The sequence below is a fragment of the Silurus aristotelis genome (genome assembly GCF_946808225.1).
Source record: "Silurus aristotelis genome assembly, chromosome: 7".
NCBI classification, from domain to species: Eukaryota; Metazoa; Chordata; class Actinopteri; order Siluriformes; family Siluridae; genus Silurus; species Silurus aristotelis.
In genome coordinates this window covers 30,979,153-31,001,911 of record NC_139580.1, presented here as the reverse complement: position 1 = coordinate 31,001,911, position 22,759 = coordinate 30,979,153, and the positions used below count along the sequence as shown (strand labels likewise).

Here is a 22,759-nt window from a genome sequence, read left to right as displayed (position 1 = left end):
CTGAACTCAGATTACTGTCCATTTGCAGCTTGACAAGTTTTTCAGGCTTCATCAGTGTTCCTCGGTTTCCTCATTCCACCATAATCTTTTTCTTGACGCTATGCTTTTACTTGTCGTAGTGTCGTAACCTGAGCAGCATTGAGACGCACTGCTTCAGTCTCGTCCAGACAGTGTGTGATGAGTGACCGTGTTTTTTTCCAGGCCGGTATTTTTTTTTCCCCCATATGGATTGAGTCAGCCGGAAATCCGAGACGGGAACTTCTTCGGTGAAGGAGCATTCTTGTTTCTTCTTCTCATTAGATCAGCAAATGTAAGGCTTTCCTGGATGAGCAGATTAAAGATTATATAGATTATATATAGATTTTCCCCAGCTGTATGAGGTTCTTCTCCAAGATGTTGTGGCATGAGATTTTCAATTCACTCGAACTAACCAGCTTCTTAAAGATATGATCTACATGGGTTTAGAGTGGAAGATCTGCTATAGTGTGTCTGAATGAGCATCTCCACAAAATCTAGTGGGACATCCTCCCTCCCAGAAGAGTGGAGGGTATTGTAGGAGCATGGAGCATGTGGAATGAACAAGTTATGAAGCATATAAGAATCTCCCGAAAAGATGTCTGAAAACTTTTTACCTATCGTGCATAGAGTAGACATACATCCAAAAATGTATGTATGTATATATATAATCATAATGAAATAATTTATTAATTTATTTACTTTTTTTCTTTTTTTTTTTTTTTCTTTTTTTTTACAATTTTTTTTCCAGTTAGATTTTATATCCTGGAACATTCCGGAAAGTTGTCATTAAGGTTAGAGATGCAATAAACGTCCTGTTGTTTTTTTCAATCTTTTTTTTATTATTATATTATAATTTTACGTTAATAAGCTATTACATGAACCATGTTCTTGCTCCTGAAGGAAAACCGATCCATCCTGTAGCTCAAACTGCTGAAGACGTTCATGCTGTTGAAGCTCGAAGGGTCATGAAAACAGGGACCAACACAATATTAGGCAGGTGGTCATAATGTTATGCCTGATATTGCAGAATTACTAGCGTACACGTTTTCTTGTCTTCTCCCGACATGTCTGCGTGACTCGGCCCATGCTGTGATGTTCACTCGACCTGACAGGTGCTGTGTGAGGCGTCTCCTGCCGTGAGAGCTAATGAGAGAGGCATGACTAGGCTTCGGTCTCTTAATCAGCCGCTAATCCTGTACGGTACGCTGAGACCTGCTCTCACCTCGGAGCTGAGCTTCAGTGATTATACGTGATTTGAAGCAGATTGAGGCTTTAGAGGGTTATAAGGACAATTACATGCATGGCAGCCTGGGAAAACCCGACGCGGCGGCGATGTCCGGCCAAAAAGAAGAAAACGGACAAAACACAGACCTCCTTTAATACTCGATTTTTAGGAGATTCTCATGTAGTTCAAAAAGGGGCAAGAGAGATGCATCTTAAACTAGTGGTTTTTGGTTAAAGGAACCAGTTAAAGTGCAACGAATTTAATCGAACGGAATAAACCGGCTCAAATCTAATCCGAGTTCTGCACTTTCACAGCAAACAAAAATGAGAGAAAGGAGATGCCGGAACGTTAGTCATGCCGGTCGTTAAGGCATTGTTTACGCAGTGCGGTGCAAATTGAACGAAGGACTAGTAATAGGTTTCAAGTAATCGTTGGAATTCGACTTGAATGCGATTCGCCAGACTTTCTAGAACGTTATTCAGGTTGCAGGGTGGAAACCTTTTGTTTTCACAACTGCTTACAGTTCCAGAAATTATCCAAACGTTCCCAGGCGTCCACACAACTATGCCTACGTCCATCATTCTGTCTTCTCCTCTTAAATCACGGTCGTCTAAAAGCCAGGAAAAAGTGACCGAGCCACCACGGCCCAAAGTCATGACGCGAGAATGAAAGCCTGGAGGAGATCGTGTACCACATTCTGAGCTCAATATCTGGAGCCTTTTTTTTATTTGTATTTATTCAAACCCCTGACATGCCAGGATTCTCCCAGCTCCAGGGCGGATCAGTGTGGTGCCCGGATTCGTGCCTATTTGGCACTTGATGGTGCCCCGTGAAAAGCTCTCATGCCTATAAAGCCAGCGTGGGTTGTACAGGGTTGTGACAGAAGGCCAGTGTTTCAAGCTTCCCCTCTGCTCATCTACTACTGCGCCAAAACAATGACTATTGGGATGCAGCCGGGGGGAAACTGATTCTTTGAACAGCAATCGGGTCAGAAAGCATGGCAACGCCGCCGCCGCCTAATGGGAACGTCCACTGTGCGGCGGTGCCCCGGTTCTTTGAAGCGAACGCTCTGAAAAGACGGCCTTTGAGCTCCCTGTGAGATGGATTCGCTCTCCGCGGTTACTCTTTTGTCGCCGACAGCGACGCAGGAAAGCGGGTTTCTGACCGAGGGCAAGCGGACAATGCCGAGTTGTTCTGTAGCTCGTGCAGGGAGAACCCACCTTCTTAGCTACGCTTGTAGGAATCTGCGAAAAGCAACGTTTTCTCGATACCTCGTCCTTCCAGCGTTTTCCGGCATGAAAAAGGAGGCCGGGGCGTGTCCTGAGAGTCGTATACAATACAGATTAACATGGCAGAGGTAGAGCTGTAACTTCATGCAGACACAACAGGAAAAGAACGTCTGGTTTTATTCAATGTTTTTTTCTTTTTTGCATCAAATCGGATCGCACTCGATCGTAATTGGGGGTGAATCGTGTCACGTCTCGTATATCACGTATCTGCTTCATATGTGTTTAATGTATCGCTATGCATCGAGATGCGAAACGCATCGTGCTCCGTTATGGAGATCTCTAATTTACTGTCTATATATTTTAGCCCAGTGGTGACTGTGGCAAGGAAACACTCCCTGAAATGGTACGAGGAAAAAACCTTGAGAAGAACCAGACTCGGAAGGGAACCCGTCTTCATCTGGGTGAAGTGGAACGGATAACTTATTCACATAAAGTGATCTTCACACTGTTGTGCTTCCATTCTCCTCCTGGCATCTGATCCTGAACTGTGTGTGGAGCTTCTGTGTATATTTTCTCTGTGTGGGTTTCCTGTGGGTTCTCTGGTTTCTTCCCAGCTTCAAAAACATGCTGGTTAGTGGATTGTCTGCACTGAATTTCTCATAGTTCTGAATGGGATTGGTTCCAGACCCACACGAACCCTTTCCAGGACAAATCAAATGAATCAATGGAAAAATGAATGAATGAAATGAGTGTTTTATGAGGTTGCAGGATAAGAAACGAGGAAACCCTTTCTCCTGTAGGTAATTGGAAGACGTTTCTTTTTGTATTACGTGTGCAGGAAGAAGCTGCTCGTATCATCCCGAGAGTAGCGAGAGTAGGGACTTTTAAATAGCAAAGTGTGTCAGTAATGAGGTCCTTTCATTTCATCTGAGACCATTATCATCCTGCCTCGTCTTCCTCTTTTGCTCCGTTCTCATCCTGCCTCGTCTTCCTCTCTCACTCCGTTCTCATCCTGCCTCGTCTTCCCCTCTCAATACATTCTCATCCTGCCTCGTCTTCCTCTCTCACTCCGTTCTCATCCTGCCTCGTCTTCCTCTCTCACTCCGTTCTCATCCTGCCTCGTCTTCCTCTCTCACTCCGTTGTCATCCTGCCTCGTCTTCCTCTCTCACTCCGTTCTCATCCTGCCTCGTCTTCCTCTCTCACTCCGTTCTCATCCTGCCTCGTCTTCCTCTCTCACTCCGTTCTCATCCTGCCTCGTCTTCCTCTCTCACTCCGTTCTCATCCTGCCTCGTCTTCCTCTCTCACTCCGTTCTCATCCTGCCTCGTCTTCCCCTCTCACTCCGTTCTCATCCTGCCTCGTCTTCCCCTCTCAATACATTCTCATCCTGCCTTGTCTTCCACTCTCAATGCCTCGTCTTTCACCTCTCAATCCGTTCTCATCCTGCCTTGTCTTCCTCTCTCACTCTGTTCTCATCCTGCCTCGTCTTCCTCTCTCACTCCATTCTCATCCTGTAGCCTGATACTCTAGCGGAGGCGGAGACTGATTGCTGCAACGCTACGTGAGAGACACCAGTGGCTGAAGCATGACGTCATCCAGTGTCCTTCGTGGCGTCTTATCAGAGTCAGACAGACCCTTTTCTCACTAGATAATCCGAACACAGTGAAGGTCAGGAAAAGCATAGTAATGCTGAAAATTCAAAATCAGACGAAAACATAGTTTTATTTATTTATTTTTATTATTAGCCAGAAAAAAATTATGGAATTAAATTTTATGAAATGCGGGTGGGAGTTTTCCAATCGTTCTGCATAAGTGTTGCAATTTTATTCCTGTGTGTGTGTGTGTGTGTGTGTGTGTGTGTGTGTGTGTGTGTGTGTGTGTGTGTGTGTGTGTGTGTGTGTATGCATGCAATACCACTAATAAACTGCACAGCCAAAAAAACACACACTGGACAAGTTTAAAAGTGGATCAAACTCTTATCACAAAACCACAGAAAGGACACAAATGGACGTCTGGCCAGTAACGAGACGCTGGAGATAAGTGAACGTGTAGCTCAGATCCCACAGAACAGTAAAATCTGAAGGACTGTCAGATTGCTTCGGTTGATCATTTGGATACTTCGGATGTCTCGTGCCGCGTGACGACTGGCCAATGACGTCTGCGGCTTCATTCCCGCAAGTAGATCCGTGTGCACACCACGTCGTCTGCTCCGAACGTCTGTGAGAAAGAGGGGGAGGTTAAATAAGGTCATTGCATCCTATTACTATGAAAAAAGACTACTTTCGGCAGCTGAGACATCAGAGAACCAACCAATGTTCAGAATGTTCAGCAGATCCTTAATCACGTGAAGCAGAGAATGAAAACGCATGAAGCACGCATGTTTAATGGAAATGTGTCCTAGATTCCCTGTGAGCTTCACAATCAGAAGCCTTGATTTGCGTTTCTCTTCTTTTCTGTCTATAATTTCTTCTCCGTGCATCGTGTCTCGAGCGTCCTGGTTTGTTTAGACACCGAAGAGCATCTGAGAACGGCCAACCGATCGTATGAGTCAGGCTGCTGTTTGACTTGGACACTTTGGTGCATTCCAGGGGGGGGTACTGGGACAAATCCTGTTCCGAACGCTAGACTTTAAGGGAAGCTTTTGCACTTATTAATAAAATACGTTTTCGTTTGTTTGTTTTAAAAAGCACAGAGATCAAAATCTGAAGGGAGAAAACGGATGTTTTAGTATTTACTGGAACTCCATCAAATGTAGATATTTAGCATTGGGCACAGATTCGACTTCAACATCGTCTTCCAATGGTGCATTTTCATTGCTTTTGCAGTGGCCATGTGTTTGAGGTGTAAATACTTCATCATTGCTAATTCATAAAGTATCATTCGAGATTATCTGAGTTTGTCTTTCGTCATCCTGTAGAAAGAAATACTTTGTCTAGGATCATTCTGGATTTTCTCTGAATCCCAAGTTTGCGGTAACAGTTTGAGGAAGAACCACACGTCTGGGAAAAGTCAGGTGTCTCCGTACTTTATTGTTTTTCCTCACATGTATTTGTACTGAGTCTTTACTTTTTTATTTATCCGTCAATTGTACAAATCTAAAAGAGCAAACAAGCTCCTTTTTGTGTATTTTATCTATTTTATATTGAATTAATTCGTTATAACGTTAGCCCGTAAGCGTCTTAAATGACTGTACTACATATAAATTCATGTGACTTTCTTTCCGATTCATATGACCATCCTACAAAACGAATACACGAGCTTTAGTTAAATTGTTTATATATTTGCACTATTCTTACCTGCCACTTTATGATTTTCTAATATATTTGATATTTCTAGTCACTTTTTATCTAAAGCGCGATGTTCTGAGCAGCCGATCAGGTTCACGGTTTACTGCTAAGTTGTATAATGATGTTTGTGACTAATAAAAAAACAACTTCAGTAGACTACAATTTTCCTCTCTTTTGTTTTCTCTCAATCTCTTACATAATTATCGAATCAATACCGAAGCGAAGTTCGCGTTCGGTTCCTGGTGATCTCACGCCACTCGTGAATCTTCTTGTATTGTTTAAATGTTCTCAAACCACGGGAAGTGCCGGGCCATTGGGTTTGTCGCTCTTTTTCTTTTCTTTTTACTCGAGTGCCGCATGTTTCCCGGAGGTTAAACAGGCTTCTAACCGATCTATTAAAGCGACTTGTTTCTCTGCATTATAATTGGCTGGTGGATCAATAGCTGAATAGGGAGTATTGTTTATTTCTAAGGGCTCGGTGAAAGTTCATATAAAGGTTGTTCTCTCATGCTGCCTGGAGGTGATGGTATAGAGCTCCTGAATGTGTTTCCTGGCTCTGTGCCAAGCTTTGGGTCGAACACAAAGTGCACCGGGTTCGTCTCTCCCTTTGGAAGGCTCGGTCTTGCTCCAGAACCGCTGGGTAAATCCATGAACGTCTCCGGAATTCTATAATTGTAGGCCATCAAGATTGAAGCACTGCTGGCAGGGAATTCTTTCGCAGACGAGCCTACTCTCTTTAGAGATGACTCAAGACAGTGAAAGATGGCAAGCTTTATTTCAGCAAATGAAGGGATTCCGAAGAGAACCTCTAACTCTGCTCCTTCCCCCCTTTTTTTTCTCTTCTCTGAGATGTTTGGGGAGGATGAATGAGTTTGCACTGTTGAAGTTTGCGTGAGTGGATTGTAAACTGATTTCTCTTATTGAGCGTCCGTTAATCCCTTCCATTCTCACCAGTATGAGTTCGTCCCCCTTCAGCTCCCTGGACCAGTACGTCTTGGGGCCGTCTCCGTCCACGAGCGTCTGCTTGCAGTAAATCTTGTTCTCCGTCTCCCAAATGGCCAAACTCTACAAACATACAGAGAGACCATCACAGAGAGCGATAAACACGAGCGTACTCCAGTAACTCCAGTAAACTTAAAAAAAAAAGCTCCCTTTAAACTTTCACTTGAGTAAAAGTACTAAAGTATTTGCCTTCAATTGTACTCTTCAAAAAGACTCTTTGCTTGTGGTTGCATGTTCAAGAGTCCGTAAGGGTTTGAGGTGTCACTAAGACAATGAGTGTACAGGAAATGTAAAAGCACTACCTGGAAACCACAGGCCCTGGAAATCTCTTTTGGTGGTATCACTGGTTTCCTAGTGTCAGAAAATAATATTACACTGCTCGGTGGGTGAGATGTTGGAGCACCGATTGTAGGGTAGAGGTTGTAGGATCAACTCCCAGCACCACCCAAACCGCTGCCTTTTGCTCTTTTGGTGTATAAATAAAATAATTGGAAGACTCTCTGAAAAAGGGCGTGTGCCAAAAGCAAGAAATGTAAATCATGTCCTCACACACAAACATCTCTTGGAGATAAAACCAGACGTCTGGCCGAACCTTTAACTCTGAGACGTAACAAATTAACATATCTTAACTTTTTTGCTCAAATTCCCATGCAAGTCAGTAGAATCTTAAACAATATGAAAGCATAGTGACTGCGTCAAAAGTCCTGGGTTTTAACGAGTCTTGGCCTTGTGTGTTAAACCACTCGGAGGTTTGCACATCAATGAATCATCATTCCGGGCGCTTAAACTCTTTGAATGAAGCGTGACTCGAGCTTCGGTGCCAACTGAAGCGCCAGCCGGTAGACAGCGATTCGCACGGCTGCGGCGCGCGAGTGAAATATTAATCACCATATCAAAGGTGTAGCGGAGATCTGAGAGCTTTGCCGGTGCCCGAGCGAGACGGCGATGAAAGAGAGGGAGAATGGAGGAGATTTGAAGAAGAAGAAGAAAAAAGTCCTGCATTCTGAATCTCTGAATCAGTATTGGCAGAAGCCATTTGCTTTTGCCATCAGGAGGGTCTGTGTAAAACTGCAACCACAAATGAACTGGAAATTCTGAATCACGTATGGAAAAAGGCCTCAGCTTTCCCGCTCGTAATATGAATACAGGTTGAACCTGTGAATCCGTATGGACCCTCTTCAGCTAACGTCTGTCTGTCTGTCTGTCTGCCTGTCTGTCTTGCATTAATCAATCTGTCTGTCTGTCTGTCTGTCTGTCTGTCTGTCTTGCATTCCAATATCTGTCTGTCTGTCTTGCATTCCAATATGTCTGTTTGTCTGTCTGTCTGTCTTGCATTCCAATATGTCTGTCTGTCTGTCTGTCTTGCATTCCTCTGTCTGTCTGTCTGTCTGTCTGTCTTGCATTCCTCTATCTGTCTGTCATTCCAATATCTATCTCTGTCTGGCTTGCATTTCAATATTTGTCTGTCTGTCTGTCTTGCATTCATCTGTCTGTCTGTCTGTCTGTCTGTCTTGCATTCCAATGTCTGTCTTGCATTCCAATGTCTGTCTGTCTCTCTGTCTGTCTTGCATTCCTCTATCTATCTTCTGTCTGTCTGTCTGTCATTCCAATATCCATCTCTGTCTGTCTAGCATTCCAATATCTGTCTTGCATTCCAATGTCTGTCTGTCTGTCTGTCTGTCTGTCTGTCTGTCTGTCTGTCTGTCTGTCTCTGTCTGTCTCTGTCTGTCTGTCTGTCTGTCTGTCTGTCTCTGTCTGTCTCTCTCTCTGTCTGTCTGTCTGTCTGTCTGTCTGTCTGTCTGTCTGTCTGTCTGTCTGTCTGTCTGTCTAGCATTCCAATATCCATCAATCCATGAATAATGATTGAATGGCAGCACATCATTAGCTCTTGAGAATCAATGAATCTCATGAAGGTGATTTGAACTGAAGCATAACGCACACAAAAGCTCGTTTTTTCCCTGTGATCTTGTTTAGCTCTCAGTCTTTCAGCTGTTTGGCTCTTTCGCTCATTGACAGTCGTGATACACCGACTCTAAGAATTCATTTCTCCGCTCGTCTCTTTCCACCCTGCAGGTAAACACTTCTAAAGTCTGTCTCTATAGCAACGAGCTAGGCAAGAAAAAGCTTCATTCGTCAAGTCTCGTGTCCTCGGTCCCTGCTAAGTGGAAAGACAATAAAGCTGCGCCGGTTGTTGTTTTTTAACCTAATAATAGAGATTTTTAAAATGTTAATAATATCCAGACTGAAATGCCTTGTAGCTCTGTCCTTGTGAGATAACATTAGCAAGAGACAGCTGTGTGTGTGTGTGTGTGTGTGTGTGTGTGTGTGTGTGTGTGTGTGTGTGTGTGTGTGTGTGTGTGTGCACGCTTGAGCTGCTGTAGCTTTACTCATTACTGAAATTCTGGCTCGAGGGAAAATGGTATTATTCCCGGCAGTACGCTCGTCTGCAGACACGCCGAAGCAGAAGATCTATATTTCGTCCCTCAGAGAAAACAGAAGCCCTTAAAGAGTTCGTTTCACTCGTTTCACGTTCTTTCTCTGCTACCTTTTGTCTCCAAACCAAAGATCTGGCTTTCTTCCAGTCTGATTTTACCAAAGTTCGAGTGGCCAGAGAGGCCAGGGTTCAAGCTGTCTTCTTACCCATACTCAAATACCTTGTAAAAATAATCGAGACGAGAAGAGAGACGACCTAAAGCGATCTGTGCTCTCCAGTTAAACCATGAGCTGTTGGAAAACATTTTCATGTTTACCCGTTCTGCAGTGGTTTGACGCTTATGTAAGCTTCTCACGGTGTACCTTACACTTCCTGCCATCCACGGTCTCCTCGTCAAACTCCTCGCCGACGTGGAAGTTGATCTCCGTGGTCCGCACCGAAGTGGACGTCTTGATGTAGAACTTCTCTCCGTCCTGCCGGATCTCCACGTGAGGCTTGGCAGCAGCCGCCCCGGCCACTTTCCTCAGCATGGCGTTCACGCCTGACAGGGCACAGCATGGGGGTCATAACAAAGTCCACTGCCTAGAAAAATCACCCCACCCCAACCTTGGCCTTCAGAGAGCGCGTACACGACAGAACTTTCAGAAACTCAGAAACCCAGCCCCGCCCTGCCAAGAACAACACGAACGTTCACCGCTGCGGCGACTCGCAGCTGGAAAAACATGATGCTCAGAGTGAGACTGAGTGCGTGAGAGCGCTGTTATTGTGTGGCAACGTGGAAGGTTCTCACAATTTTCTCTTCAAGTTCTTTTTTATGAAACTGGCGCTCTTCTCCTTGAGAAACCATTTCAAGGAAATATAACTCAATTCTTTTTGACAGTAGAATCTAGATGGATATTTTTATATTTCTGCTTCCACACAGTGAGTCGGCAAACAAATTAATTTTAGGTTTGGGTTTTGTTATTTAAAGACTGTACAGAGCAGAAAAGAACAGAATAGAAAAAAGAACAGAAAATAACAGAATAGAAAAAAGAACAGAGCAGAAAAGAACAAAATAAAAATAAGAACATAGCAGAAAAAAAAAGAGCAGAAAAGAACAGAACTGAACGGAACAGAACAAAACACATGAAATAGCGGATGAGTATACAGTATCATAGATTTTGTGTAGCAAAGAAAACGTCTGCTCAATTCTTCTCATTATTAATGTATATACTGCGTGTGTGTGTGTGTGTGTGTGTGTGTGTGTATATATACAGTATATACATGTACATGTGTATATTGGTGTATAAATCATAGTTTACACTTATTTAATGGTATCATTGTGCCGGACACGTTCCCAGGGCACACTGTATCACACGTCTTTGTCCGAAATGTATTTAAAAAAGAATAATATTCTCATGCCAGTGCTGACAAAAAGGTTCAACTCTGTGAATAAGAGAGAACGAGTTCTATAAAAGTTATTTTTAATCAAAGCTAAGAATCGCTTTGGGGAAAATAACAACGACGTAAGAAAAATCTGTTTCGGTTCACAAACAATAGCATATCGACTGAAGGTGCGCGGATCCTCTGTTCCACGTGAAGGACTATTTTCACAAACGAATGAAATAATAGAAGTCGATCTGATTGTTTGTTCATTTGTAAAGTGATGAATAGAATCTGTTGATCGGAGGACGGACAGATCCTCGGGCCAGATTTCAGCAGCGAGGGTGTGGAGCAATCAGAAAGCAGTTCATTTCATATGAATGCTCCCTGACAGAGACATGAGATGCCCAGAATGCTAACGTTATATAAGCGCTAATCGTATATGGTATATGAACACTGCTCTGACACACACACACACACACACACACACACACACACACACACTGGAACTCTATATTAGGACCCTTCACAGATTTCACTGTAAGGAGTGATTTTATTTCTATTTCTATAGGGCACGTCAGTAAACACGTCTGTTTTCAGCCGATTGTTTCATTCAAATCTTCTCCACAGGGTTTTAGACGCAGATTCAGGAGGCAGACACACTGAATTTTTCTGTATGTTTGGTAGATTCCTAATGGTTTCATTACAAGTGTTTCTAATTAAAAATTACGGTCCAGAGGGTTTTTTTATTATTTCTTTTTATTTACAAAAATTATAATAATTTTAAATATTTCATGTGTAATTCTGAAGGTTAAAAAAAAAAAGGGTTGCGAGCCTGAAAAAAGCAAAATATGAAGCTAAATTCACTTCGGTCAAAAAAATGAGCAAGATTATAACAAATGGATTTGGACTGGAATTTATAGAAAGAGTTTTTCACAAGGGCTTAAACAACAGTTTTCTTTGAGTGTGAAATGATTGGACATTCGGTGCCACCCAGATGAGGATGGGATCCATTTTGAGGTTCCTCTCAAGGTTTCTGGGAGTTTTTCCCCATGCCGCAAAAACGTAAAATTATAAGGAGCAAACAAGGAGTTAAACTTCTACGTTGTTTTATACAACTTTATCTGTAAAAGCTGTTTTGGGGGACAATGTCTATTGTTAAAAGTGTTCAGGGAAAAGCTAGAAACAGGGAAGTAAAATCAAGATCATGTAAAAACTGATGTAAAATTCAACATGTCTGGAACTTTGACATCATTGACTCTTTTGTTTTGTTTTTTCAGTAAAAAAGCTCTGCACATTTACGCACAAGGTTTTAAATGATTAAAGAGGTCAAATGGGGGAAAAGAAAGATCCCATATTAAGTTATTTTATCGATTTATTACATTTTTGCTTGTTTTTTTGCCTGGCTGATGATTAGTTGATAATAAAAAATTATTAATATTATTCCAGAAGAAATCATGGAATTTAGCATTTTGAATGATTCCCTACAAAGCCATTAATTATTAATTCACTGTATTATTATTTATTATCTTTGTTGTTACTCGGTTTATTGCATGTCAAATAAAACGAGGCTGCATTCAAAAGCCCACCTAATTTAACCTCAATTATACAAGTCTCATAAAAGTCTCAGCTAGAGAGAAAAACATATTGAGGTGGCAGGAAAAGACCGAACACTAAAAACATATAAAGGAACAAGTGCGGTTACATCCGATTCCTCACACGACGCCGGAGTCGCTAACATTCCGGTTCATCATGGGTAGAAGAGACGCTTCGGAAAAAGAGAGATGTTTTGTAAAGAAACTGGAAAATAATTAATTTGGATGGAAAATTCTGGGATGCTGCATATATTAAATAGTGAGTCAATAATGATCCAAGGCGTCGTTAACGCTGTGACTGCGCAACATGGAGATATAAATACAGATCATTCATCAGTGCACGCAGATCTACAGCAGATTTTATAAAGTAAGCATACGGGATTTAGCGAAAACCTCGATCTGTTCTACCGCTGATCCATTTGAACTATTAATCCTGTATCTGCTGCCTGCTCTTCTACTTCTACTGTGCAATCGCTCGCCTGACATCCAAGCATCAGTCGCTCGTCTCAGTAAACGAATCAAGACATACACATGTACCCGTGTCCTGAGATCCTTCGGTAGGAACGTTCGATTCATGCGAGCGTGGTGAGAAATCATGCGAGAATGAGGCAGATGGTGAAACGGATGCGGTATCCTACCCAGGGCTTTGAGAAGTTCATCGAAATTCTCACTGCTCTTCATTTTCCAGGTGCCAGCAAAGTTGGGATGCATTTTCTTCAGTCGAGGTTTAGTCAGGCAGAGAACCGACCTCTACTCTCTCTCGATCTCGATCTCTGTCTCTCTTTTTTTTTAACTCTCTCTCTTTTTGCTTTTTTTTTGCTCTCCCTCCTTTTCTAGCTTCCGTTCCTGCCCCTCCTTTTCGCCTTCTTTCTCTCCTGCTTCTACTGCCTTCATTGCTCACGACAGACAATCTCTACTGCCCCTGTGCCTCTCTCTCTCTCTCTCTCTCTCTCTTTCTCTCTCATCACTGCCCGAGATGTAAATTTGCAGATGAGACTGAGCTGAGAACTGTCTGAACATGGGCTGAGATACTAATGAGCATGTTCCAGCCTCTGAAACACGCCAGCGATACAATAGAGAAGATCGATTTATATACAAACAAGCTGCGCTACCCGACCTTGTGAGGACAAAACATATGCAAATGTGTCTTGAAATGAGCCCCGCCCACTTTGCACAATTGAGTAGCTACGCAAAGTAGCAGAAGTTCTTCAGTTGCCTTTTCGCGTACTGAAGTATTTTCATTTGGGGAGACTTTTGATTACTTTGATTAAGTAAAGAGTCTTGTGATAAAATGGATAAAAGGAACAATATAAAAATAATAAATCATAGTACTTTGGATACTTAAGTACATTTGAAGGCAAATTATTGTATTGTACTTTTACTCCAATACATGGTTTGAGTACTTCGTTCAGCACTCTTATGATGGTGCCGGGAGAACAACCTTCTCCTGAACGTCAGCAAGACTAAGGAGTTGAGTCATACCAACCGCTAAACATCAATGGGACCCCAGTGGCGAGGGTGGACAGTTTCCGGTACCTAGATGTTCACATCACACAGGATCTGTCTTGGTCCTGTCACATCAACACCCTGGTGAAGAAGGCCCGGCAGCGACTGTACCATCTGAGACGTTTAAGGGACTTTAAACTACCCTCTCAGGTGCTAAAGACTTTCTACACCTGCACCATTGAGAGCGTCCTGACGGGTAGCATCACTTCCTGGTTTGGGAACAGCACCATGCAGGACAGGCGAGCCCTCCAGAAGGAGGTGCGTTCAGCTGAACGTACCATCCACACTGAGCTCCCTAACCTGCAGGACATCTACAGAACGCGGTGCAGGACCAGAGCCAGGAAGATTATGAAGGACCTCAGCCATCCCAACAATGGACTCTTTTCTTTGTTGCATTCAGTGAAACGCTTCCGCTCCCTGAAAGCGAATACAGAGCGAATGAGGTGGAGCTTCTTACTGCAGGCCATTCGGAGTTTAAACCAGGAGACACCCAGGATCTAAAAAACTGGCCCACTCTCTCCATCATCACACTTTTTCTCTGCACATATTTCTCTTTTCGCACTACGACACTTTAAACTCTGGACTGTCACTTCAGCTCTGGACTCGCACAGCACAGTGCACTTTATATTTTATACCACACCATACGACACATGGACACTTAAAGGACAATTACATAAACCACCTTAAATTGTTTACTGATTTACTGCCTACTGCCCTAAGCATATTTTGTATATACACCTTTTTCTCATATATATTCTAATATTTTATTTTTGTTGTTTTATTTTTCTCCCCATCCTATTCCCTCATGCTGGACCATCGTAAAAAGCATTTCACTGCATGTCGTACCCTGTATGTATGTGTATGTGACAAATAAGATTAGATTAGATTAGATTTGATTTGATTTGATTTGATTTGAAGTAGCTTATGAGAGTGTGTGCGTTCAACCAACACCTAACATTTAACATTATTTCCCATTTCCCATCCCATAAGTTTCCCATTACCTTTTCCCTTTATAAGGTCCTGATTTCACCTCACTCACTGTCAGATCGTTGCCATGATAGATCTACCGGACTTCCTACCACTAGTATTCACCGTACTTCCATGCTCCTGGAAACGCTCAAGATAAGTTTGCAATTATATGTTCAGACTAAATAAAGACATTGTGGTTTACTCACGGTTTCTGATGCCTGGTCTATATCCGTGACAGAAAAACCGACCCTAAAACATAACCAACCTCGATGGATTACTAACCCACGGCAATCACGGATCCTTTCGAGGTACTCGTCGCTGCGCTCTGGGAGGCATTTGCACCGGCTCAGGCTCACACTAGCGCGGCTGCACCGCGCACCTCTTATAACCTGATGCTATTTACGGCCTTCTACTCCCGCAAAGCAGTCGAGTGCAGCTGCTTCCTGTGAAGCGTCAGCCTCTACATCGAGGTGCAGCCTGGCAGATTCCCCACCAAACGCTCCAAGATTGCATTCCTAATCTTGCTACTGTCTGGGAAGGCTTTATCCTGGGCCAGCGTGGTGTGGAAAGCCAATTGGGACATCCTCTCTGCATACTCGCTTTTCACCAGGCACTTCGCTGGGGTGTTTGGGGTGGCCATGGCAGACTACCACTTTTCTGGGGATGCCGCTCCGCCCCCAAACCCCGAGGAGGCAGTCACTCCGCCCCCAAGCCCTGATGAGGGTGTCGCACCGCTGAAGGCTCCGTTGCGCTCCAGAGTCGCGCCGAGGGTGGCGTAGCACCCCAAAGTCCCTCCGAAGGTGCCTCGGACACACGACAGAGGCACCACCATGCTCGAGAGTCCTTCCGAGGAAGCTGTCATGCCTCACACATCCGCCAAGGGCGCCGCCACACCCTGGACCTTAGTAAAGGTCGTCGCTCCGCCTCGGACCTCTGCAGACGGCATCGCTCCACCGACGGCGCCATCGCACCTTGGACATTCGCCTGGCAATGGTTGGTTTGGGGCGTCAGGAGCCGGCCCTGGAGGGGGGTAATGTCAGGAAACCACCAGCCACGCCTCCTTCCAAGGCTTAAACTCTCACTCAGCCTCTCCCTGCTCTAATCACCTACACCTGTTCCCCATTACATTTCCCCTTTATAAGGTCCCAATTCCACCTCACTAACTGTCGGATCTACTCGTTGCCATGACAGATCTATCGGACTTCTAGCGCACAAGATGACAACTAAATAAAGACATTGGTTTACTCCCAGTTTCTGACGCCTGGTCTATATTCGTGACACTTGCTATGCTTTAAATAACAGCTTTTGTCACCATCCTGTATGTTGATACCACAAAGTGGCTGAATTCTCAAATCTGATTGGTCAGAAGGTGTTGCATTATTTATGTATGACAGTTTGGCTCATGCAGTTTTACTGTATATACATATATAATAACTTTTTTAAGACACTCTGCTTGGTAGTGTTCTTTATCAAACCACCCTGCTTTTTTTTTTGTATAAGTGCAATTATATATATAGATCCTCTTTCACTCCTCTATAATGACATCACAGGGCTGCTGGATGTTACACACATGGCTCGCTCCATCTTCTGCTTGAGGATCCTCACGAGGGCTTAATAGGGTTCAGGTCTGGAGACATACTTGGCCACTCCAGCACCTTTACCTTCACTATCAGCTTCTTCAGCAAGGCAGTTGTCATCTTGGCGGTGTGTTAGGGATCGTTATTATGTTGGAAAACTGCCATTCGGGCATCATGTTCTGCTTCAGAATGTTACATGTTGAAATGTTGGAATCCATGTTACCCTCAATAAATCGCAGCTCCTCAGTACCATGCAGCCCCAGACCATGAAGCTGCCTCCACCATGCTTGACTGTAGGCAAGAAACAATTTTCTTGGTTCTCTTCACCATGGCGTCATCACGCATGCTGGACACCATCTAAACCAAACAAGTTTATCTCAGTCTCATCAGAACACAAGACATGGTTTCAGTAACTCATGCTCTTGGACAGGTCGTCTTCAGCAAACTGTTTGCAGGGTTTTCTTGTAAACAGCTTCAGAAGAGGCTCCTCCTGGGACGACGGCCTGCAAACCGACTTGTTGCGGTGTGTGGCGTACGGTCTGAACACTGACAAGCAGATCTTCCTCTTCTGCAACCTCTAAAGCAATGCTGCAGCACTCAGGAGTCTGTTTTTGAAGCACCTTCCATACCTGATGCACAGCACGAGGACTCGACTTCTTTGATGGACCCTTATGAGGTCTGTTCCGAGTGGAACCCGTTTTGGAAAACCTCTGTATGACCCTGACCACTGTACTGTATCTAAGTTTCAGGGGGTTACTGATCTTCTTACAGCCAGTCTTGACCATGAGGTCCATGTAGAACATCCAGTGGTCAGTATTAGAGAATTGGAATTGAAGCACCAAATTGTATCTGCCCTAAAACAAGATACACACAAAAACATGTCTGTCTGTCTGTCTGTCTGTCTGTCTGTCTGTCTGTCTGTCTGTCTGTCTGTCTGTCTGTCTGTCTGTCTGTCTATCTATCTATCTATCTATCTATCTATCTATCTATCTATCTATCTATCTATCTATCTTATACTGTATACATATAACAAGTTATTCTATTAGAGACAGAAATATCTCTTTTGGACTTATCTGCCCACAGAACTTTCTTCAACTCATTGTAAACTGTAAAAGACCAAATGTTTCCAATTTCTTTTCGTTTCCTAATTTATGTTTATAAATTATCATTCACATATTTGCTGCTTAATAGAGTGAATATATTTGGCGCCGTCCTGAGCAGTGTTTCCCCCCAAATCAGATGTGTATTTTGTGTGTCTTCATTTTCTTTAGCTCTTCTCTACTTGTTTCCAGTCTTTAATCTGCCATTAATTCTGCAGTAGGTTTCAATTCCTTCAAGGACTCTCTCTCTCTCTCTCTCTCTCTCTCTCTCTCTCTCTCTCTCTCGCTCTTTCTTTCTCATTTACTGCCTTCCAAAATCTAGGTCAGGTAAGTATTAGCGACAGAGGTGTTCGAATGTTTGAGAGATCAGCCACTTCTTTCATGAAGCTGCATTAGTCCCTTGCTGCTCAGTAATAAAAGGATGGCAAGATTTATAATTCATCTTTTAACCCTTTCATGCATAGTGGCTACACCTGCATTCAAAATCCAATCTGTTTTTATAAAAATGAAAAAGAATGGAAATTATATTCTCAAATCTTTGTAGGCAAAGTTCATATTTAATTAGGAATTGACATACAGTATAAACACATTCTTAATTCTCTACATACAACTCAGTTCTTTCCATCTATAAACACATTTTCGATTCTCTCTATCTATAGACACATAGAAACTAAGGAAGTCAAGTCAAGTCAAATGTATTTCTATAGTTCTTTTCACAACAGACATTGTCTCAAAGCAGCTTTACAGAATTTAACAGTGAAGGTGAATGATGTGTTTATCCCTGATGAGCAGCCGTGGCGACTGTGGTGAAGGAAAAACCTTGAGAGGAACCAGACTCAAAAGGGGAACCCATCCTCATTTGGGTGACATCAAGAGTTTGATCATAAATCTTTCAACAATACAGAACACTGGAGAGTGAGAACAAACATAAGCACTGATCATGACTGGAGCTGGAGCAACCTCAAGATGCCTCGGGATGGGGAGAGAAAGAGAAGCAGTGGAGAGAAATTAGCGTAGCTGCTGTTCATGATATTAAAAGCACAAGTTGATAATGTGCATATGATCAGATGTTCTGGAGCACAAGGTGATGTGTGTTACAGTGAGGAAAATAAGTATTTGAACACCCTGCTATTTTGCAAGTTCTCCCACTTAGAAATCATGGAGGGGTCTGAAATTGTCATCGTAGGTGCATGTCCACTGTGAGAGATATAATCTAAAAAAAAAAAATCCAGAAATCACAATGTATGATATTTTTTTTACTATTTATTTGTATGATACAGCTGCAAATAAGTATTTGAACACCTGAGAAAGTCAATGTTAATATTTGGTACAGGAGCCTTTGTTTTCAATTACAGAGGTCAAACGTTTCCTGTAGTTTTTCACCAGGTTTGCACACACTGCAGGAGGGATTTTGGCCCACTCCTCCACACAGATCTTCTCTAGATCAGAAAAACAGCCTTCTTTCACCTTAGAAATATTTCTAAGCTAAGAAATATGTTATCTATATCTGATGCAGAGAAGCTCGTCCATGCGTTTATGACCTCTAGAATAGACTACTGTAATGCATTACTAGGTGGATGTCCTGCATCATTAATAAACAAGCTTCAGTTAGTTCAGAATGCCGCAGCAAGAGTTCTTACTAGGTCAAGAAAATATGATCATATAACCCCAATCTTATCGTCCCTACATTGGCTTCCTATTAAGTTTCGAATAGACTACAAACTACTGCTACTCACTTATAAAGCACTAAATGGTTTGGCTCCCATGTATCTATCCAGTCTTTTAACACGCTACAATCCGTCACGCTCCCTGAGATCTCAAAACTCTGGGCTTCTAGTAGTTCCTAGAATAGCAAAGTCCACTAAAGGCGGTAGAGCATTTTCACATTTAGCTCCTAAACTCTGGAATAGTCTTCCTGACAGTGTTCGGGGTTCAGATACACTCTCCCAGTTTAAGTGCAGATTAAAAACATATCTTTTTAGCAAAGCCTACACATAACACACATCACGCACATCACATCACAACCTTGTGCTCCAGAACATCTGATCACATGCACATTATCAACTTGTGCTGTTAATATCATGAACAGCAGCTACGCTAATTCCTCTCCACTGCTTCTCTTTCTCTCCCCATCCCGAGGCATCCTGAGGTTTGGCCAGCTCCAGTCACGTCCCACCTCGTGAAGATTATGGACCTATGGATGATCATGGAGAAGTAGATGCCGAGTGTTTAAAGGCCCTGGCATGGAGAAGCTGATGCTGGATCTATGATGATCACAAATTGTTCTGTATTGTTGAAAGATTTATGACCAAACTTTTGATGTCACCCATATGAGGATGGGTTCCCCTTTGAGTCTGGTTCCTCTCAAGGTTTCTTCCTCATATCATCTAAGGGAGTTTTTCCTTGCCACTGTCGCCACGGCTGCTCATCAGGGACAAACGCACACCATTCACCTTCACTGTTGTTTTCTGTAAAGCTGCTTTGAGACAATGTCTGTTGTGAAAAGCGCTATACAAATAAACTTGACTTGACTTGACTAGATCAGTCAGGTTTCTGGCCTGACGCTGAGAAACACGGAGTTTGAGATCCCTCCAAAGATTCTCTATTGGGTTTAGGTATGGAGACTGGCTAGGCCACGCCAGAACCTTGATATGCTTCTTACAGAGTCACTCCTTGGTTATCCTGGCTGTGTGCTTCAGGTCATTGTCATGTTGGAAGACCCAGCCTCGACCCATCTTCAATGCTCTAACTGAGGGAAGGAGGTTGTTCCCCAAAATCTCGCAATACATGGCCCCGGTCATCCTCTCCTTAATACAGTGCAGTCGCCCTGTCCCATGTGCAGAAAAACACCCCCAAAGCATGATGCTACCACCCCCATGCTTCACAGTAGGGATGGTGTTCTTGGGATGGTACTCATCATTCTTCTTCCTCCAAACACGTTTAGTGGAATTATGACCCAAAAGTTCTATTTTGGTCTCATCTGACCACATGACTTTCTACCATGACTCCTCTGGATCATCCAAATGGTCATTGGCAAACTTAAGACGGACATGTGCTGGTTTAAGCAGAAGAACCTTCCGTGCCATGCATGATTTCAAACCATGACGTCTTAGTGTATTACCAAAAGTAACCTTGGAAATGGTGGTCCCAGCTCTTTTCAGGTCATTGACCAGCTCCTCCCGTGCAGTTCTGGGCTGATTTCTCACCTTCCTTAGGATCATTGAGACCCCACGAGTTGAGATCTTGCATGGAGCTCCAGTCCGAGGGAGATTGACAGTCATGTTTAGCTTCTTCCATTTTCTAATGATTACTCCAACAGTGGACCTTTTTTCACCAAACTGCTTGGCAATCTTCCCGTAGCCCTTTCCAGCCTTGTGGAGGTGTACAATTTCGTCTCTAGTGTCTTTGGACAGCTCTTTGGTCTTGGCCATGTTAGTAGTTGGATTCTTACTGATTGTATGGGGTGGACAGGTGTCTTTATGCAGCAAACGACCTCAAACAGGTGCAATTAATTTAGGATAATAAATGTAGTGGAGGTGGACATTTTAAAGGCAGACTAACAGGTCTTTGAGGGTCAGAATTCTAGCTGATAGACAGGTGTTCAACTATTTATTTGCAGCTGTATCATACAAATAAATAGACTAAAAATCATACATTGTGATTTCTGGATTTTTTTTTTTAGATTATGTCTCTCACAGTGGACATGCACCTACCATGACAATTTCAGACCCCTCCATGATTTCTAAGTGGGAGAACTTGCAAAATAGCAGGATGTTTAAATACTTATTTTCCTCACTGTGTGTGTAGAACTCGCTAAAAAGATACGTCTTTATTACCACCTTTAGTGGACTTTGCTATTCTAGGAACTACTAGAAGTCCAGAGTTTTGAGATCTCAGGGAGTGTGACGGATTGTATCATTTTAGAAGACTGGAGAGATACATGGAGATAAACCATTTAGTGTTTTGTAGGTAAGAAGCAGTAGTTTGTAGTGGATTTGAAACTTAACAGGAAGCCAGTGTAGGGATGAGAAGATTGGGGTTATATGGTGATATTTTCTTGACCTTGTGAGAACTCTGTCTGCTGCATTTTGGACAAACTGTAGCTTGTTTATTAATGATGCAGGACTTCCACCTAGTAATGCATTACAATAGTCCAGTCTGGAGGTCACGAGCTTCTCTGCATCAGATATAAACAACATGTTTCTTATCTTAGCAATATTTTTGAGGTGGAAGAAGCTAATCTAATCTTTTCCACAAAGGGCCGGTATTGGTACAGGTTTTTATTCCAACTAATCAAGAGCCACACCTGATAGTAAATGAAAATAAAAATAATCAGATTTAAACAGGTCGAATTTGGTGTGGACTTGTAAAAATAAAAAAATAAATAAAAACAGCTCTGGTATAGAGACACTAATTCTTTATAGACACATTCTCAATTCTCACTTGTTTATAAACACATTCTCAATCCTCTATAGACTCATTCTATATAGTATCGACTCCAATGTATGTTTTATAAATCCAATGTATGTGTAATACTTGTTTTCTTTTTTGACAAACTCTCTAATAAAGTAAAACATTGACCCTAATAAATGCTGTCAATTTTGAATACTTTTTTTTAAATACTGAAAATAGATTTTTAATATGAAATTACTTTCAAGAATGTGGCTGTTCTTCCCGTGGGCTCACCACCTGCAGGAGGGACCGTAAGGGATGGTGCTGTAGAGGATTGGGCAGCAGTCTAAGGCAGGGGCCTGCTTTGACTGCTGCCCCCGCGACCCGAATTACGGCTAAGCGGGAGAAAATGAGTGAATGAATGAATGAATGTGGCTGTTTGTGTCCTATTACATATATTTTTTATTTATTAAATTCCATTGATATTTTCTGTATTAATTCATCATTATTTATTTCGGAGGTTCAGTTATTCCATATACAGTATAAACTATTAGTTTAATTATTTTTTGTATATTATATTTAGTAAAAGGCGCACATTCATATGACCTTCACTATATAATATATATAATATATTTAAGAAATGTATTTATTTATTTTTTCTTTTTTTACAGATGACGTTTGTAATGGGGTGATTTTTGTCTATATTCACAAAGCCCCGCCTTCCGGACCTATGATTGGCCCGTGGAGCGTCTCTAAAATGATTGACAGGAGGCGGATCCAAACCACAACAGAGCAAGCACTCAATACAGGAAGTCTTGTTTCCCAATAGGTTTTCTCGTCTTTTTAACTTAATTATAATTATTATTGTTTTGTCCGAAATATCTTTACAACTATAAATAATTGCACCGATTCATTTAATGTATGAATTTATTTATATATAAAAAAATTATTTTATATCTTGATCGTTTAAATATTTGGATATAAAGCAGATTCAAACAACAAAACAACACAATTTACTTTTTTTTTCTTTAAAGTGACCTAAAAAACAAAACGAAACTGAAAAA

At 42.4% G+C, this 22,759-nt stretch overlaps 1 protein-coding gene across 1 annotated transcript; it reads right to left on the bottom strand.

Moving 5' to 3' along the window:
- Nucleotides 1-4,190: 4,190 nt before the first annotated feature.
- crabp1a (cellular retinoic acid binding protein 1a) lies at nucleotides 4,191-13,036 on the bottom strand. The gene is made up of 4 exons (XM_083546648.1): nucleotides 12,790-13,036; nucleotides 9,557-9,735; nucleotides 6,710-6,823; nucleotides 4,191-4,688 (listed from the first exon to the last, which is right to left on the bottom strand). The coding sequence occupies exons 1-4, from the start codon at nucleotides 12,860-12,862 to the stop codon at nucleotides 4,638-4,640; spliced, it is 417 nt and encodes a 138-aa protein (XP_083402774.1). The 5' UTR covers nucleotides 12,863-13,036; the 3' UTR covers nucleotides 4,191-4,637.
- Between the last annotated feature and the right edge of the window lie 9,723 nt (nucleotides 13,037-22,759).

What these genes read in the sequence shown, in the direction of transcription:
- crabp1a (XM_083546648.1), bottom strand. Translation starts at nt 12,862, where the DNA reads ATGCATCCCAACTTTGCTGGCACCTGGAAAATGAAGAGCAGTGAGAAT. An exon ending in TGAACTTCTCAAAGCCCTGG is followed by an intron (nt 9,736 to 12,789) that starts GTAGGATACCGC and finishes GTGCCCTGTCAG; the next exon opens with GCGTGAACGCCATGCTGAGG. An exon ending in TGGATGGCAGGAAGTGTAAG is followed by an intron (nt 6,824 to 9,556) that starts GTACACCGTGAG and finishes GTATGTTTGTAG; the next exon opens with AGTTTGGCCATTTGGGAGAC.